The sequence below is a fragment of the Microcaecilia unicolor genome, chromosome 5, assembly GCF_901765095.1.
Source record: "Microcaecilia unicolor chromosome 5, aMicUni1.1, whole genome shotgun sequence".
Lineage (NCBI taxonomy): Eukaryota > Metazoa > Chordata > Amphibia > Gymnophiona > Siphonopidae > Microcaecilia > Microcaecilia unicolor.
The window spans coordinates 351,160,903-351,180,005 of NC_044035.1; the positions used below are offsets into that span (position 1 = coordinate 351,160,903).

General features: G+C 45.5%; 1 protein-coding gene across 4 annotated transcripts in view; it reads right to left on the bottom strand.

The window, feature by feature from the left end:
* FBXO31 (F-box protein 31) overlaps positions 1–19,103 on the bottom strand; it is an 86,242-nt gene that overhangs the window by 16,029 nt on the left and 51,110 nt on the right. For 2 of the 4 annotated variants that reach the window (XM_030204561.1, XM_030204558.1), the window contains exons 3-5: positions 13,656–13,742; positions 1,487–1,563; positions 1,077–1,244 (exon numbers count right to left, since the gene is read on the bottom strand). In XM_030204561.1, coding sequence (XP_030060421.1) covers positions 1,077–1,244; positions 1,487–1,563; positions 13,656–13,710 — 300 coding nt within the window. In that variant the 5' untranslated portion in view covers positions 13,711–13,742. Of the gene's footprint in view, positions 1–1,076; positions 1,245–1,486; positions 1,564–1,727; positions 2,050–13,655; positions 13,743–19,103 lie in introns of those variants that run through there. The other 2 variants (XM_030204560.1, XM_030204559.1) reach the window with 2 other exon arrangements.

Below are 19,103 nucleotides of genomic sequence, written 5' to 3' on the forward strand. Positions count from 1 at the left end.
ATGCATTTCAGACCGGACTCCAAAGATCTTTTCCCTTTGAGCCTCTCTGACCAGCTGGGTTCTTTTCTTTTCATATGAAGAGAAGAACACAACTGGAAGGAGTGTGTTCAGGCCACAAACACTGAAGACACCAAGAATGAGTGTCTTTGCCAGAGATGGTCCTATTGCATCAGCTACAGAGCTTAAAGCCACTGGGAACCTTCAATGACATGCAATGGAAAACAGCCATGGCCAAATCAAACGGCTTGATGGTGACTAAAAAAAAGAGGCACATACACCAGAAATATTGAAGGAAAAATGCCCGAATGGAGCTCAGGCCAAAGGCCTACTGAGCACACCAAAAATAAAGGAAACTTAAAAGTGGGTAAAAATAAACTAAAACTACATGGGAAGGGAGAGGAACTTTTCCGAAGAACAAAAAGTCAGGGCAAAAAGCCCCAGAGGGAAGTCACAAAAAAACCCCAAAAACTACGCTCACATACCAGACACTGTGAAGAGCGCAGGACAATCGCGTTCTCTGCTCTCTGGGGGTGAGAACAGACCGATGGTCCAGCGCTCTCGCAAGCACGCAGGAAGGCACAGATGCTGTGCATGCTCTTAAAGATTAGTAGCTCCGCACCGGGTGACGTGGATGAAATGACTCATATGTGAGAATATGGCCTGCTCGTCCTCGGAGAATGCACTGCTACCCCATAACATGGGAGGGCAATGCAATTGTCCAAGAGGAGGGTGATCTCTTTGAATCAATATTTTCTTTCAGCCACGCCAGGCAGTACACCTGCCTCAGCTTCTAGACTGACTAGTCTTTTATTAACAAAAAGTCAATGAAAATAAAATATCCCAAAACACTCCTATATGTGCTGAACAGTTTCTTATATCTCCATTTTCATTTGTAAAAATGAACAGGGAGCGGAGGACTGTGACAATTACTCTCCCTACGTATAAGGTGTTTGTACCTGAACAAGTGAACAATCACTCTCTTGATTTAAACAAGCAGTGGCCAAAACTCGGAAGCATATGCTCGGTGTCTCACAAATGGTGTAAAGCCCTTGGCTAATACAGGGACTGAGGCTTACCTGGATATGCCCGTTGTGGGGGCCCTTGTGCCCATACATACACTCTACTGTTGCCGCCTTCCTTTCCATTAAGTGAATCCTGAAGAGGGGTTTAAGCCTCATTGGCTCATCCACGTGGGGGTCATGAGGGGGCAGGTACATCCAGCCAATGATAAACAAGCCGTCCACCTACAGAATATAAGGTAAAGTCATTCCATTCACATGCAAGGCTGAGAGTTTCCAAATTTAAGCATTAAGTATGGACACTAAAGAGCAGGTTCTCTTCAGCACCTTCCCCTGTGTAACTTCGCTGGAGGTCTTCCAGCAAGCTGGCTAGGAACCAAACAAGTTACATGGATTTTCAAGTGGTGGAAACACAGCAAACTAGGCCAAATATGCTGTCAAGTTTGAGGAGGATAGCTTAAACTTACCACAACATTCAGCAGGCCTCCATACGGTCCAATATCTGGCTGCCATAAGCCCAAAATGTGTCTGTAGCGATGCAGAACTGAAAAATACAAGACAAAATCATTCCCACTTAACTCGGCAGCCATTATGAGGGGAGGGAAGAGGAGGCGTGTGTGGGATTTCCATGAATTTGATAGCCAGCACTACAGTAAAAAGGAAATGAAAAGGCAGCAAAGATTTCAAATTTCAGAAACAATTTCTTACTTCTGTCTCCAAAGCCTTCGTCTGTGCCACACTGAATTACATCAGGACTAGCAGAACACTCTTTGTGAGAAATGAAACAAAGCACGTGGTTAGGGTTACCATTCGTCCGGATTTCCCCGGACATGTCCTCTTTTTTGCCTCCGGGTTTTGCCTGCACGCACGTTTGTCCGGATTTATGGACAAATGTGCAGGCGAGCAGCGCCGTGCGTCTCCCCTCCCCTTCCCTCTATCACTGTGTGAGAATACAAACCGGAAGAAGCAGACACGCAAACACTTCCCAACTTGCTTTTCAGGTTGCTAGCGACTCTGAGTCACCAACACAGCTTTGCTTCTCCAGCCTCCTCCACTCCCCCCCCCCCCCCCCGCTCTGACGTTCGTTCAGGTTCCTCTGACTTTTAACTTCCTGTTTCTGGCTGGGGGGGACGATCGGACGGTGCTGGAGTAGGAAATTAGTAGGGCGGCTGGCTGGCTGGCGATCTCAGACATGAGCTTGCTTGCTTAAAGGTAGGATTGGGTGGTAGCAGGGCAGTTCTAGGAATGTTGAAGGGAGGAGACATGCTGCACTGGGGAATTCCGGGGGGGGGGGAGAGAGAGAGAGACAGAGATGACAGTTCAGTGGGGAGGTGAGGGGACGGTATTTGTATTTCTGACGTGCCTCGAGTCACTCCTAAGCCTGTGTTTGTGGCTGCAAAGAAAGTCAAAGTGAAGCCCGAAGCCGGCTGTTGTTGGACGTTGGCTGCCAAATAAATAGCAGATTAGAAGCCCGAAGTACTGAACTGAAGACCAGCTGCAGCCAGCTCAGCTGTTTAACTCCTCCTGGGACTGGGGGGAGGCAGCGTTTGTCATTAGCCTGCCTGCTCAGTGCAGCCTGCTGCTGATCAGCAGATGAGTTAAGAAGAATCATATATAGTGGCAGTATGACTCCTAAATTCACAAACTCTAAGTAAACTGCTAAATCTTTTTGCAATCTGGATTCCTGTGATTCATCAATGATTAAAGAGATGAGTTATTTTTCATTCTAGGTGGAGATAAAGTGAAAAACACTGTGCAGAGAAACTTTGGGATTGACTTTCCAGTTTCTGAGTTTGTTTCAGGTCCCATTGTTTCTGAATCAGAAACTCACAAGCAGTACATGACAAACTTGCAGTAGAAAGGCTGCGTGTCTGCAGACAAAAAAAAGCTAAGGCTCATGAAATTTATTTTCACAGAGAAAGAGGACTACATCGTCTGGGCTGTAGAGCTCTGATGAAGAAAAGCAGCACTTCTATACTGTGAAATAGAACTAATTTCATGAGAAAATTAATTAAGCTTACTGTTTGCTCTGGGAACAAAACTAAAACTACTTGCTTGAAGTTTAATAACCATATAGCAAATAGAAACGAAATGGGAGCCAATTATTTATTTAAAAAAAACTCTAGCAGAGAAGTTGAAACAGGAAAAAATGTCTCAGAAATCAGCCATTACATTTTTTTTTAAGCTTGAGCTCTATAAGGCTGCCTAACACACTTCCAGCAATAATAATTCCCTGTAGTCAGTGTTTTCAGTTAAGTAGCAGGTGTGTCATTCAGCTTTGTGGAAAGGACGAGGTTTTAAATTTAGTTCACTCCTTTGGAACTTGTGAGTGACTTACAATCAGATACAGGGAGGTATTTTCCTGTCCTTCCAGGGCTTACAATTTAAGGGGCCAAATCAATAAGGTGTGCTCAGGCTTTACCACAGGGTTAGCACAACTTGGGTACATAATGCGGAAAGGGGTTTCATGCACAAACTAACCCTGCAGAAAGCCTTGGTAACACAGCTAATTTACTATTCAGCACAGATACAGAAAAGTGTGCTGAAGAGTGAAGTGATAGCAGGCATAGAGGACCCACAACTTGGCTTTGATGATCTAAGGTGAAGTGCACAAGGGGGCTGAGTGATACATTTCTGGTGGTCAATGTATGGCCCACTGGTTGAATTTAGGGGAATATGTGACAAGGGGTAGTAGTAAGGGGGAGGGGAGGTGATGGGGGGGGGCAGGGGAGGGGAATATGTGACAGGGGGCAGGGTGAGAGCGAGAAAGGGTGGGGAGAGGATCCGAAAAGGATATGTGTGGGCGTGGCAGGGGGCGTGGTGTGGATGGGACAGGGGGCGGGGCAGGGGCATGGTGGGGGCAGGGGGCGGGGCATGTGTCCTCTTTTTCAGAGGACAAAATATGGTAACCCTACACGTGGTTAATCCATGTAACTTGAACCATGCACACACATATCTCACCCCCCAATTTACCTCTGACCAATGACCAAATACAACACTACAAAATAATATTCTACAAGCTTCCTCCTTGGTGCTGCCCACTTTGTTGAGTTAAATCCGATTATCTAACAACGAAGTGGAAATATGAAGGATCTGATGTGAAGGGGTGACTCTGGATTTTTCTCGGCTGCGAGCCCATAAGAACGAAAGAACAGCCATACTGAGTGAGACCAAAAGTGGCCAATCCAGGTCACAAGTACCTGGCAGAAACCCAATTAGTAGCAACGCTACCAATCCCAGGGCAAGCAGTGGCTTCCCCCATGTCCATTTCAATAACAAGACCATGGACTTTTCTTCCAGAAACTTGTCCAAACCTTTTTTTTTTTAAACCCAGGTACACTAACCGCTGTTACCACATCCTCCAAGCAAAGAGTTCCAGAGCTTAATTATTCTTTGAGTGAAAAAAATATTTCTTCTTATTTGTTTTAAAACTATTTCCATGTAATTTCATCGAGTAAGCTTGTAAGCTCTTTGAGCAGGGACTGTCTTTCTTCTATGTTTGTGCAGCGCTGCGTACGCCTTGTAGCGCTATAGAAATGCTAAATAGTAGTAGTAGTAGTAGTAGTAGAGTGTCCCCTGGTCTTTGTACTTTTTGCAAGAATGCAAAAATCGATTCACTTCTACTCGTTCTACACCACTCAGGATTTTATAGACCTCAATCATATCCCCCCTCAGCCGTCTCTTTTCAAAGTTAGACAGCCCTAACCTCTTTAGCCTTTCCTCATATGGGAGGAGTTCCATCCCCTTTACCGTTTTGGTCGCTTTTCTCTGAATCTTTTCTAATGCCGCTATATCGCTTTTTCAGATATGGCAACCAGAACTGAACGCAATACTCAAGGTGAGGTCGCACCATGGAACGATACAGAGGTATTATAATATTCTTGGTCTTATTTTGCATCCCTTTCCTAATAATTCCTAGCATCCTGTTTCCTTTTTTAGCCACTGCCGTACAATGAGCAGAAGATTTCAGCATATTGTCTACAATGACACCTAGATATTTTTCTTGAGTGCTGACTCCTAAGGTGGACCCTAGCATCAGGTAACTGATATGGATAATTTTTCCCAATGTGCATCACTCTTCATTTGTACACACTAAATTTCATCTGCTATTTGGATGCCCAGTTTTCCAGTTTCCTAAGGTCTTCCTGAAAGCTTTCATAACCCACGTGTTTTGACAACGTTTAATAATTTTGTCTCATCTGCAAATTTAATCACCTCACTTGTAGTTGTTTTCCAGATCATTTATAAATATGTTAAACAGCACCGGTCCCAGTACAGATCCCTGTGGCACTCCATGATTCACCCGTCCCCACAGAGAGTGGACTTTTCTTTTAGGAAATTATCCAAACCTTTTTAAAACCCTGCTAAGCTAACTGCTTTTACCACATTCTCTGACACCGAATTCCAGAGTTAAGTACATGTTGAGTGAATACATATTTTCTCCGGTTTGTTTTAAATTTACTACTTAGTAGTTTCATTGCGTGCCCCCTAGTCCTGGAAAGGGTAAACAAGCAATTCACATCTACCTGTTCCACTCCACTCAGTATTTTATAGACCTCTATCAAATCTCCCCTCAGCGTTCTCTTCCCCAAGCTGAAGAGCCCTAGTCATTTTAGCCTTTCCTCATAGGAAGTTGTCCCATCCCCTTTATCATATCACCCTTCCCTGTACCTTTTCTAATTCTTCTATATCTTTTTTGAGTTGTGGTGACCAGAATTGAAAACAGTATTTGAGCTGCGGTCATGCCACGGAATGATACCAAGCCATTATAACATTCTCATTTTTGTTTTCCATTCCTTTAATAATTTCTAGGATTTTGTTTTCTTAGCCGCTGCTGCACTCTGAGCAGAAGGTTTCAACGGTTTTGTGCAGTAATAATGTCTTCAAGAACCTAGAAAGAGCTCTTAAAAATAAATGTGTGTTAAGAGTCCTATGGAGCTTCTCTTTTTAGGGTACTGAAAGAATCAAAGTGGCTTTCAGGGAAACAGATATGGTGGCCTTTTCATGCTCAGCAGGAGTGACCAACATAGAGAATGCCTGAGAGAGAGGAAAAAATAGTTTGTGTAGATGGGCAGATTGGATAACCCATATGGTCTTTAGCTGCTGTTGGTTTCTAAGTAAGTTTAATGCTGCTCTGGAGCTATACAATCTCCAATTGCTCCTGATTATGCCATTTCCAATCTCAGAATGACCACTGAGACATACCCCAGCAGTCTGGCAAGGCTGCCGAGGGAAATCCTGACAGCCATTTTGGCTGTGGAACCCGTGGGGGCAAGAGCAACTGGGGATCACTCTTGCTCTGAAGACTCACTAGGCCACCAAGAGGTTAAAAGATAGGCCCCAGATAGTGGGAGAAAGAGGGTGGCATAAGACTGATCATGGGGAGGAGGGGGTGGGCTGTAGCAGCAAGAGTAATCATGACAGGGGTGGGGCTGCTGAGAGTAATCACCGGGGGGGGGGGGGGGGGTTCTGTTTCAGACAAAGCTAAACAGCAAATTTTGGTCGCTGGTTTGGATGAAACCGAGAAGCCCAGTTTAGGTCGGCCTCTACTTTGTTGGGAGGGGTTTCTTAGACAGGGTGAGGGCTTACCTGGGAGAGCACGGAAATTTAATGTGTTTGTAAAGGAGGCCGCGTACCATTTGTTGTTTTATCTCATATTTTTCAATAAAAAGGTTTAAAGAGATGGTTATAGGTGTATTGAGGGGCTTGGAGGGGGCTTGGAAGGTGAGGGTTGGGGAAAGACGTTTTCAGGAGTAGGTACTCTGAAATGTTCATTCTTTTTGCATATGATGTGTAAATTTGGTTAAAATGGAATAAACATGTTTACAATTAAAAAGATGTAAAGTTTATGTATTGTTAATAATTTCTAGTTTTTAAAAGTGAGAGAATGTAATCAGATGTATTATTTCTAACTTAAAGCTGGACAATAAGTATGTTCTCAATGAAATGAATTGACTATACACCATATTGGCCTTGAAGAAGCCAATCAGATGATCAATGTGGAATAATGACTTAGACGAGTAATATCTGGGGATAATCAGGTTAATACCACGTTTTTTTTCTGTTTACTGTTTAATTGATCTCCTTGTCTTATTTCACTCTCCCTATTTTTCTTCACTTTGTGGTATAAGAAAGAGAAAGATTGTATATAATCCACATATCTAGTTGGGATTGTTTTCTTCTTATCTTGTATTAATGTGCAGTCATCTCTGTATTACTGTTTGCAAGTGACCCTTGTAAAATGAAAAATTATAAATAAATGATTTAAATAAATAAAAGAAGATGTAAAGTCAAAACTAATTGCAGAAAAATAAATACTGCTCTGACCTTTACACTGCATACTACATATACAATTTTACATTTCAACATGAGTAGGTTGATGGAGACAACAAGGAATTATTAATACCCTTGTGATACAACCCAAATCTGATTCCTGAATATTCTGACCTCCAAAAGTTGGCAGGAGAACAGCAGTGGATATGTGCCAACCTAAACTCTTTGCCCTCTACTGTATGCAGGTCAGGACTAAACTAAGCAGCAACACATGCTTTAAAAATAAGATGAGCAGATATTAGCTCTCCTTCCCCAGCACTGTAAAAGCTTCACTTCACCAGCTGAGCCTAGATCTCACCCTTCTGTCAGCTGAACTAAGAGGGCTCCAGCCTGGTCCAGAAGAGATGGGAGATTGCTGAAGAGCACCCGTCGCATGACCAGCCCACCCATACCAGCAAACCAAGAACTTTTCAACCTATACCTCAACAGCATCCCATTCACAAACCCAGGCAGATACGATTAAGGTACTAAAATCAGGATAACACATACTTTTCCAAGGCTGTGGGTGTACAGAAAGGAACGGACACCAACCAAACAGGAAGTGTAGCTGCAGACCACAGCACATACCCCCGAGGTGTCCAACTGCTATTATTCGAAGGATCAGAGGTTCTTCTTGGTTCACACCTTACACTTTCAATACCCAAATTTCACAGTGAACCAAACTAAGAGCTCACAGAGTATTCAACGCTGAACCTGCAAATAAATGGAATAATTAGCCAGCCCAATCTCCATGCAGTCTGTGTACAAGCAGGAATTGAGCCGGGACCAAGCAAAGTGTCTGCATTAAAAGGCAAGATTTGAAACCTGTAGTACCAGAGAATGGAACTCCGCACTACACCTCACAGCAAACATGTATCATCTGTACCTCAACAAAGAGGTGAATACAGCGATGTACTGAATTGAAGCCATGGTGCTAAAAAGAGTCTGGGAGCAGCAGAATAGTACGGAGAAGGAGCTACTTTCTCACACTGCAGCTTATCCCTCCATCACATGGTCCCAGCAGATATGGTTTAGGCATATCAGCCCAGCTCCTGCTTAAGATCCTGCAGATGACTGCCCTATCTTTTTATACATCGATGATATCTCTTTATATACCTGCATCGCACCCTAGGACAGCAAGTTCCACAAGAGAACTCTCCATCTATCGAGAAGCAGCTGGCAAAAAGTTATTTTATTTAAGGATGTCTGTAAAAGGTGAATTAATATCATACTTCACTTCAGTGTACACAGTACTTTTGGGTTTTTGCTTCACTGCCAGATATATCCACTGGGTACCTCCCCAGTTGCATCATCAGATGGCGTGCCTATGGCTTCCTTTACCTTATACATCCCTATCAGATTGTCCTTCAGTCACCTCTATGTGCCAATATTCATCAGCTGACCTGCATAAATAGCGGGTCTATCTTTGGCAGCTATAACTTAGCCAGTCAGCCAATGAATATCAACTTAACTGGCTATGTTCACAGCGGCCAAAATCCCCCAGAAATTCAATGCCGGTTGCTAGATACAGCCCTGGCATTTAATTTCCAGGTTGACTGCCTCCTGTGATCTGAATATCGGCCAAAACGCTCTACCACACGGCAGATGCACACAGGCTTGTCCGACTCCCTTGGCCTACCTCGGCCAAGGGCTCCAGGCATCTCTGCTGTCCCTGGCTCTCTCTGGGTGCACCAAAAGGGAAATTCCCTACCCAGTTCTTTACCACAGCATTAGCCCCTGAGCAATGGGCACAAAACTAGCCAGGCCAACTGAATTTTTTATTTTTTGTGTATGTGCTGCCGAAGCGAGCACCTTTGGAAAGCCTGGGAGCTGCAGGGGGAGCCCATTGGGAGCAGTACACCCAAAGTAAAAGGGCAAGAGCAGTGAAGGGATGTGGACCCCCACCTCTCAGTCAAGGTCCTGCAGGACCAATCCAAAGCCTCACACAGTAGCACTAAGAAGTGTGACGGGGGGGGGGGGGGTTCGGAGCCAAGTTCCAAGCTCAACCAGGTACAGTCCCGAGGCTGATCTGGGAGCAGCCGTTATGCTACACTACGATGTGAGGCTGCAGTCAGCAGAGCCGGAAGCCAGGCCAAGGGCAGGAGCACCATCAGCACAACCTACCAACTGCTGGAGGTAGAGAAAAATACAGGACTGTTCCAGGGAGCACCATAGCTTCTGCTGGCGATACAGCTGGCAAAATTCAATTTTCTCTACCTGCTGGTAGGAAGGGATAACACCCATTGGTTCAGAATGTAGCATGATATGAGGAATTTTCAGTTATTGATTTTGATATATAAAATATATAGCTGAAAAGACTTTTATCAGATACACTGGACTTTCACCTTCCCCTTCCCCCCTGGAAACTATACTGATAACAAAAGCTAGCCGGGTGGATACTTACAGTCAATCAACACATCTCCAGAGAACAAACATCTGAATATTGACAGCAATCACTGAGACTGAAGTTAACAAAGGGCAGCGAAACTCCACCTAATCTGACAAGAAGCCCACCTAGTCTCAGACAATGACTCAGGTCCAGATGCATCAACCAACGTTAAAAAATCTAAAACGTTAAAGTCCCTAACGAATTTTAAAAAACGAAGAATGCACCAAAAAAACAAGCCTCACAAGTTCGGTGCGGTACTGTAAAGTACAATGCATCAAACCTGTGTAATCCCCGTCGGTAATCGGCCCCTAAAGCATGCGCAGAGCAGCCAAGTGTTATGCTGGCTGCTCTGCGCATGCCACAAATGTGAACACTACCAAAAAAACAAAAACAAAACACAAACACGTGTGTTTCGGGAGGGGGCAAAGGCGCTCATCAGGAGCGTCCTTCACGGACGTCCTTGCCCCCGCCCCGCCTCACCAGAGTTTGCCACTGCTCCCCGCTTCCCCCCTGCTTCAAAACCAAATTTAAAATAAAAATAAAAAACTTTTAAGCCCAGATTTTAGAAACTTGTAATGCTGCCCCGGCACCCCTCCCATCCTCTGTTTCCCAGCTCCGCCTCCCGCCATTCTCCGCCCCCGTGCGCCGCTCCCCCCCTCCACCGGGCCCCCCCTCCTTCCTACCGGGCCCGCACAGCGCCTCTCACCTCTCTGTGAAGGCGCTGCACGGGCAAGAAGAACAGCACAGCTGATGCCTCTTCTAGTCTTGGCCTCTCTCCTTCGCTCCTTGGCCCGCCCCCGTCTGCATGCGATGGTTCAAAATTTCATTGTTACAGGGTCGTTAAAGTTTAGTGCATCTGGGCCTCAGAGACTGAAAACCCCACCTACCTATCTAATCTAACAAAAGAAAGCCTAATCCAATGTCCAGACAGAAACTCTTATGATGTCATTAAAACGTGTGACCAGTTACCATGCTCTCTCTCAAAACTAGATGGAACCTGTTTTCAGCTATCCCTGAGTTTTCATTGGATCGAGTGCACCTCACCTGACTTCAGCCTATGGTCCACAAAGAACTTATAAAAAGCCTGGACCATAAGGGGGGGGGGGGAATACATGTGTGGTGAGAGGAGTCATTGAGGAGAATGAACCCAATGGGGACAAGGGACGGTTATATGGAAGCGCAAAGATTTTTATTTTATTTTATTTATTTATTACAAGTTCAAGCTGATGTGTTTTCAAATAGGAGACTAATTTGGTTCGATAGGGGAAGGTCCAAGGACCCTGACCTCCCTCATCAACGTATCTGAAGTATTTCCTGCTCTAAAGTGGGGACCTCCTTCGGACTTCTTTCCATTCATGTATGATAATGATTTTGCAAAAGAGGGTTGAAAAAAAAAGGGGGGGGGGGGAAATGTAATGGAAAAGTGAACAAACTACTCAAGATTATGGTTGTAATATTTTGTTGTTGTTCAATAAAAAATTGTCTAAATTAAAATAAAGCCTGGAACATTTTCAGTTCTCTCTTTCTGCTCTCTAGCCTCTTGATCTGCATTTTCATGGACCTTGCTGGACTTCACACACATCCAAGATAAGACTCTGTCCAGGCTCCAGCAACAACAAGACTTCTTTTCCAGCAAGGACCTCCTTCATCACTCCAACCAGCAGCCTCCATCAAAGTGAGTTACATAGTAGATGACGGCAGAAAAAAGACCTGCACAGTCCATCCAGTCTGCCCAACAAGATAAACTCATATGTGCTACTTTTTGTGTATACCTTACCTTGATTTGTATCTGTCTTTTTCAAGGCACAGACCGTATAAGTCTGCCCAGCACTAGCCCCGCCTCCCAACCACCAGCCCCGCCTCCCACCACCGGTTCTGGCACAGACCCTATAAGTCTGCCCAGCACTATCCCCGCCTCCAAACCACCAGTCCCTCCTCCTACTACTGGCTCTGGCACAGGCCGTATAAGTCTGCCCAGCACCATCCCCACCTCCCACCACCGGCTCTGGCACAGACCGTATAAGTCCGCCCAGCACTATCCCCGCCTCCCAACCACCAGCCCCGCCTCCCACCACCAGTTCTGGCACAGACCCTATAAGTTTGCCCAGCACTATCTCCGCCTCCCAACCACTAGCCCCGCCTCCCACCACCGGCTCTGGCACAGACCGTATAAGTCTGCCCAGCACTATCCCCGCCTCCCAACCACCAGCCCCGCCTCCCACCACCGGCTCTGGCACAGACCGTATAAGTCTGCCCAGCACTAAACAAAAGAACTGGCAAGAAAAGACTCCACAAGAACAAGGAAGCACAAGAAAGCAACCTGCTCATGAGCACTCTGGGGAAATAAAAGTTTTGTTTTGTTTTTTTTAAGTGATAGGCTCTGAAATTTCCACCCGAGGGCACTTAACTCCCACTGAGCTAGCAGCCTCCAGGGAACAAACAGCCTGAGAGGGCCCAGCTCTCCAGGCATTATACAGAGACTATATATATACTTGATATACACATATATATACTTGATAGTGACCACTGGGTTACCATTAATCCAGCCTAATTTCTAATCTTGTAGCACATTTCCCTTGTGTAAGGTCCCTAAAAAACTGCCTCTCTTAACATTATTACATTACCTGTATTGTAAAGAAACATTTTAAAGTTACATATATGGTCTTTATGTTCTGAGCACATGTCCTTAAAACCTTACAGTGCAGGTTAATGTAATTCAACAAATATATTATTTAATTCCCTTTTCTTACATATTCTTATCATATTACATTACAAGAACAGTGGAGTTGATGCTGAGAAAAGTATTTTAGGGGCAGATCACAAACAAGCTCTACATCTGAAAATATGTTCATCAAGTAAACTTCTACTAGTACTACTTAAGATTTATAAAGCGCTACCAGGGTTACGCAGCGCTGTATAATTTAACACAGAGGGACGGTCCCTGCTCAAAGAGCTTACAATCTAAAGGACAAAAAAGTGCAGTCAAATTGGAGCAGTCTAGATTTCCTGGATAGAGGTACAATGGTTAGGTGCCGAAAGCGACATTGAAGAGGTGGACTTTGAGCAAGGATTTGAAGATGGGCAGGGAGGGGGCTTGGCGTATGGGCTCAGGGAGTTTATTCCAAGCATAGGGTGAGGCGAGGCAGAAAGGGCGGAGCCTGGAGTTGGCAGTGGTGAAAAAGGGTACTGAGAGGAGGGATTTGTCCTGTGAGCGGAGGTTACGGGTAGGAGCGTAAGGGGAGATGAGGGTAGAGAGGTAATGAGGGGCTGCAGATTGAGTGCATTTGTGGCTAACAGGAGAACAGCCCCTCCCACTCCAACACAGAACCATGTGGCTCAGTTCGACCCCAAATTCCAGAGAGCATTTGGCCATGTATTTCTGCAGAATGGCACTGGTGAGTGTGTTAAACACATGGGGCATCCACACCCAGTAAACATCCAGCTCGTTTCTGCAAACTCACAAAACTCTTCACAGCATCGCAGGTGGCAGCTAGAGACAGGGTCAGTCGAGAGGCTGTTGTTTCTAAGGCGGGATCCTACGTAGCTGTGTGAAAGCTCATTATGCATGAAAACTTGTGTTAGTACAGCAGGTATCACACACTATTTTAAAGGATGACTAAGGTAGGCAATAACATCTTAGAATAAAAAACACACGGTGCACCACTCTTGATTGTGAGGTTACATCCGAGCCAGTCTAAAGCCCTAACCAATATGCAATGGCCAATGTCTTATTAATAAGATGAAACGTTATTCAGACAATGGCCTGTTCCAAAGGGCTGGAGAAGGATCTCATGACATTGCACAGGCAGTGACCAAATCTTTCCCCAAGCTCAGACTCAAGTCCAACTCTGTTGTGGTAGCCACTCAGCCAACACTCCCCATGCAGCACTCTGCATGCTAAGCACAGAAAGGGTTAAATCATAACAAGTACATACGGCAGGTGTACACATCTCTGTACTCCATGTGTTCATAATCAGGAAGGATTTTCATAAAGCGGCCTGACTTCACACGTGGGTTTATACCTGTACAGACACAGCAGAGTAAATGCAGAAAAAAAGTCGGAATGGATTGCTGCTCGTTACTGCCTGTCGGGAATGATTACCCATTTATAGAACTGAACAATGTGGATTTCTGCGGCATTTGACACTGGGATTTTTTTGCAGGCTGTGAGAGCTGTATCACACTAACAGTGGTTCCCAAACCTGATTCTGGAGGCACCCCAGCCAGTCAGGTTTTTGGGACATCCACAATTAATATTCATGAGAGAGATCTGCATGCAAATCTCTCATTAATATTCATTGTGGATATGCCCAAAACCTGACTGGCTGGGGTGCCTCTAGGACCAGGTTTGGGAACCAATGAACTAGGAGAAAAGCCCTACCTGGAAAGTTATTTAGAGACTAAACAGGCTGACTTCCCTCCAGATGTAGACTTTTATTAATCCCATCCACTGATATTATAGATAAGGCAGTCCCTGCACTGAAAGAACATAATGTTTTCACTATGGGAGTAGGTGTTTCTATTAATCTTAAATGGGACTAATTAATTTGGGGGTGGAAAACACATCCCCAGCCAATGCACTAACCAATAGGGAGCTTCCAAGAAAAGGGGAAAGGGAATGGGACTTGACATACTGCCTTTCTGTGGTTACAATCAAAGTGGTTTACATATTATATACAGTGTCAGCAGGCCACCACCTTCAGGCCTTCCTGCAGGTATGGACTTGGCTAACCCTGGAAGGGCCCTTCCCTGGACACAGCACTCCCAGAAGCAGACTCCAAAAATATACTTAAAACCGCTTTATTCCATCAGCAAGGCCAAGACATTTCCTCTTCCAGACACAGTCCTTGGTTACAGCACAAATCTCCCCTTGTTCCTTCCCCCTGCCGGCCACAGTTTCTGGATACAGCTTAAATCATTCACTGCTTCCCCATCATAGCCTGATTCCTGGACACAGTTTTAAATCAATATTTAGTTCAATATTTTGCATGAATCACAGTCGGGATTCCGCCTGCACCACAGCACCGAAACTGTGCTCGTAACACTCGTGTCCAACTTCAAAAAGGAAATAGCTGTAGGAAAAAGCATTCTACTTTTACAATTCGACATGTCGAGTGCTTTTGACATGGTGGACCATACAATCCTGCTACAACTACTCAATTACTTTGGAGCCAGTGGAAACGTCATTGCATGGTTGAAAGGTTTTTTAACATCACGAACCTACCAAGTTAAATCCACCACAAGTTTATCGCCTCCATGGTCAGCAGACTGCAGTGTGCCTCAGAGCTCACCTCTTTCACCAACACTCTTCAACATCATGTTGACTCCTCTGGCAAAAGCTCTTTCAAATCTTGCTCTCAACCCGTTCATCTACGCGGATGACATCACAATCTATATCCCTTTCAGAAAGGACTTAAGCGATAATACACAGTGAAATCAGACTGGGGCCGAACACCATGCTTGCTTGGGCCAACTCATTTAAGTTAAAACTCAACACTGAGAAAACCCATTGCCTTATACTCTCCTCTTTCCATAACAAGTACAAACCGCCCACCTTAATCACTCGTGAGCTTGCCTTGCCAATCTCTGAGACTCTAAAAATCCCAGGAGTTATAGTAGATAGAAACTTAGCACTGGAGCAACAAACAAACTTTACCACCAAGAAAGCATTCTTTGCTCTTTGGAAACTGAAACATATAAAGCCTTATTTCCCTAGAGATGTTTTTCGCAATCTAGTTCAAACACTAGTATTAAGCCACCTTGATTATTGCAATTGAATCTATGCAGGATGCAAAGAAATGCTTCAAAGAAAATTACAAACTGCTCAGAATACTGCTGCACGGCTGATCTATGGAACATCGAGGTTCGAAAGTTCGAGGCCACTGCGTGAGAAACTACATTGGCTACCCGTTAAAGACCGGATCACCTTTAAAGTTTGCACCCTGGGGCATAAAATCCTCTACGGAGAAGCTCCAGCTTATATGGCTAACATTATCAACTTACCACCTAGGAACTCTGACAGATCATCTCGTTCGTACTTAACTCTCCATTACCCTACATGTTCTGGCCTCAAATATAAAGCCACTTACGCATCCACCTTCCCCTATGTTGGTGCTCATTTGTGGAATGGATTACCTAAATCTGTAAAAACTACCCCCCGATCATCTGACCTTCAGGAAAGCGCTCAAGACCACCTTATTTGGAATAGCTTACGCTAAAGTCCCGCCGTTGCATCCCTAACTGTTGAACTGTACCCATCTTAATGTCATCCTCCACTTTCTTACCCCTTCCCCTTCTCCGTAATTACTGATCACTCCTACTTCCATGTACTTGATTCTTTATGCCAAATTAATGTATGCCCTTTCAGCCCTTTACTGTTGTAAGCCACATTGGGCCTGCCCGCGGGTGGGAAAATGTGGGCTATAAATGCCATAAATAAATAAATAAATCACTGCTTCCCCAGCATGGCATTACTTCTGGACACAGTTGAAATCACTCACTGCTTCCCCAGCATGGCATGACTTCTGGACACAGTTTAAATCACTGACTGCCTTCCCAGGATGGCATGACTTCTGGACACAGTTCAAATCACTCACTGCTTTCCCCAGCATGGCCAGGTTCCTGGACACAGTTCAAGTCACTACCTGTTTCTCCAGCCGGGTCTGACTTCTGGCCACAGCTGAAATCATTCACTGCTTTACAGCATGGCACCTCTCTCCCCCTTGAATGGAACAGCTGCTTAACTTTTCCTCCAAGCTTTCCCCAGCCTTGAAGAAGGTTTGTTATGAAGCCTTTCAACTTCTTCCCTTGTACCTGAGCTAGAGCAGCAATCTCCATGGGCTCACTTCCCCAGTCATCTTGGGCTTGGATCTCCTCTCCGACCTCTTTCTCCACCTCCCATTCCATGGGCTCTTCTCCCTTTATGGTCCCCAGCTGGTCCTCTCCCTCCTGATTATTCCTTCTCAGCCAATCCCCCTCCTCTCCCTAGGGACCCTGGGACTTGTAGTTCCCTTGCTGCTCCCTTTGCTTGCCCCCAGGGCTTTGCAGGGATTCTTGGGAACTGTAGTCCTCCTCCCTTCTCCAGCTCTTGGGAAACGTATGCCTCCATGGGGGCGTGGCTTCCCAGCCCCTAGGATCCTGGGACTTGTAGTTGGAATCCCAGGTATGAAACCTACCCATCTTGCTCCTCTCCCGGATCCCTTCTTCCCTGACCGTCAGGGGTTCCTCACAAATGTACTTATTTTGTACCTGGGGCAATGGAGGGTTAAGCAACTTGCCCAGAGTCACAAGGAGCTGCAGCAGGAACTGAACCCAGCTCCCCTGGTTCTCAGGCCACTGCGCTAATCAATAAGCTACTCCTCCAATCCATATAATGAAGGGGGGCCGTGCACAGCTCTGGCCCTTAGAAGATGTGCGGATCATAAAGGATCTCTTAAAATATAATTTCCTGCTCACACTGGACAGATATTTTATTCCAATAAGTGGGGCTTCACAGCATAATTTCATGTCATGGGTTTGTTTGCAAAAGGAACCTTCACTTGTATGCAATAGTTACCATAAATTTCATACCAGAGAGACCAAGTATCACAACTTGTGAAGAATCCACTTCATATCGTTTAAGGAGAAATTACCGTTTCCCCGAAAGTAAGACCTAGTAGAGGTTTTCCTGAATTGGTAGATATAAGGCCTCCCCTGAAATTAAGACCTAGCAAATTTTTGTTTGAAAGCAGGTTCCGCCGAGAGCCTGACAAGGCCGCCTCCGGGCCGCTCCCCCTCCACCCTTGGTCGCCAGGCCCCCCCTCCACCCACCCTCCGTCGCTCCCGGAACTAACCTTAAACGCCTCCTTTCACCTTCGCAGCAAGCAGCAGCAGGGCAGACCTCTCCTTCCTTCCGTGCCCCGCCCTTGCGGATGTTACGTCAGGTGAGGGCGGGACACGGAAGGAAGGAGTGGCCTGCCCTGCTGCTGCTTGCTGCGAAGGTGAAAGGAGGCGTTTAAGGTTAGTTCCGGGCGCGACGGAGGGCGGGCAGGCCAACCCCGATCCAACCCCGATGTTTCCCTGAAAATAAGACCTAGCGCATTTTGGGGGGCAAAAATTAATGTAAGACAGTGTCTTATTTTCGGGGAAACACGGTAGGTCTTACCTAATCATTTTCTTTCCATTAGTCCTTCCCACTATTCCAGAGCCTGTGGGATAGCTGTGTCCGTCGACCAGCAGGTGGAGACAGAACTGAAAACTGAACTGAGATTTCTTTTGGCGTCCAGTTCAGCTCCTCAGTGTTTACTTAGACAAGGAGAAACTCAGAACAACCAACCACCTTAAACAATTTGCTAAGTAACACTAACCAGATGAGCAAAAAATCTCATCTCCGGACAACCTGTACAGAACAAGAGATATGCAGGAAGCACCATGCAAGGTGACCATAATTATTTGACCCTTTACTCTGCACCGACTAAACATCTCAGAAACCTCAGGCAGGCCTCTGGAATAGAGGGATGGACTAATGGAATCAAAATCATCAGGTAAGACCTAATTTCTCCTTCCATTACACAGCTTCCCACTATTCCGAGAACCCTGTGGGATGTTCAAAAGCAATCCCTGGAGTGGGTGAGATCCTGGCACTACTGCTGCAGTGTACACCCTGTAGTACTTGGCAAAGGTAAGCAACATCAACCATGTCTCCACCTTACTGTCTCCGGTGGATATTTGTAAGGTAGTCTCCCACACAGGATGTCGCTCTATGCCTCATAGAATTAGCCCACAAGGCCCAAGAAGCCTGCTTCCCCACAAGCAAATAAGCTGACATGATAGTCTCCTTCAGCCATCTAGCAACTGTGGGCTTGAAAACCATGATCCTCTCCATTGCTGTGTCAAACAGAATGACCAGATACTCCAGCATCTACAATGACGTTAGTCTGCTGTACTTCAAATTGATTGCTAAAAAAAACCTCATTAACTGCAGAATATGGACAACTTTGTCCATCGCCGCCACACTGTCCAAATAGAACAACGCACGAATGGGCCAGTCACTGAGACAAGAGTGAACTGACTCCCTAGCACCGAGGTCAGGCCACCACCATAACCTTCGTAAACAAAAAAATCTTGGAGCCAGGGCGAGACCGAAGGGCAAAGCCCTGAACCACAAAACTTAGAAACCAGACGCGGTGGCCATATGGGTCAAGTACGCCTACTTGATATTGAGGGCGGTGAGAAATTCTCAAGCTTGAACTGAGGCTATAACTCACTCTGAGGCACTGGTTTAGAACTTTGAGATCTAAGATTGGAAGAAAGGTGCCTTCCTTCTTTGGAACAATTAAGTTGACGGACTATCTGCCTTACATAAGAATAGCCATACCGGGTTTGACCAATGGTCCATCTAGCCC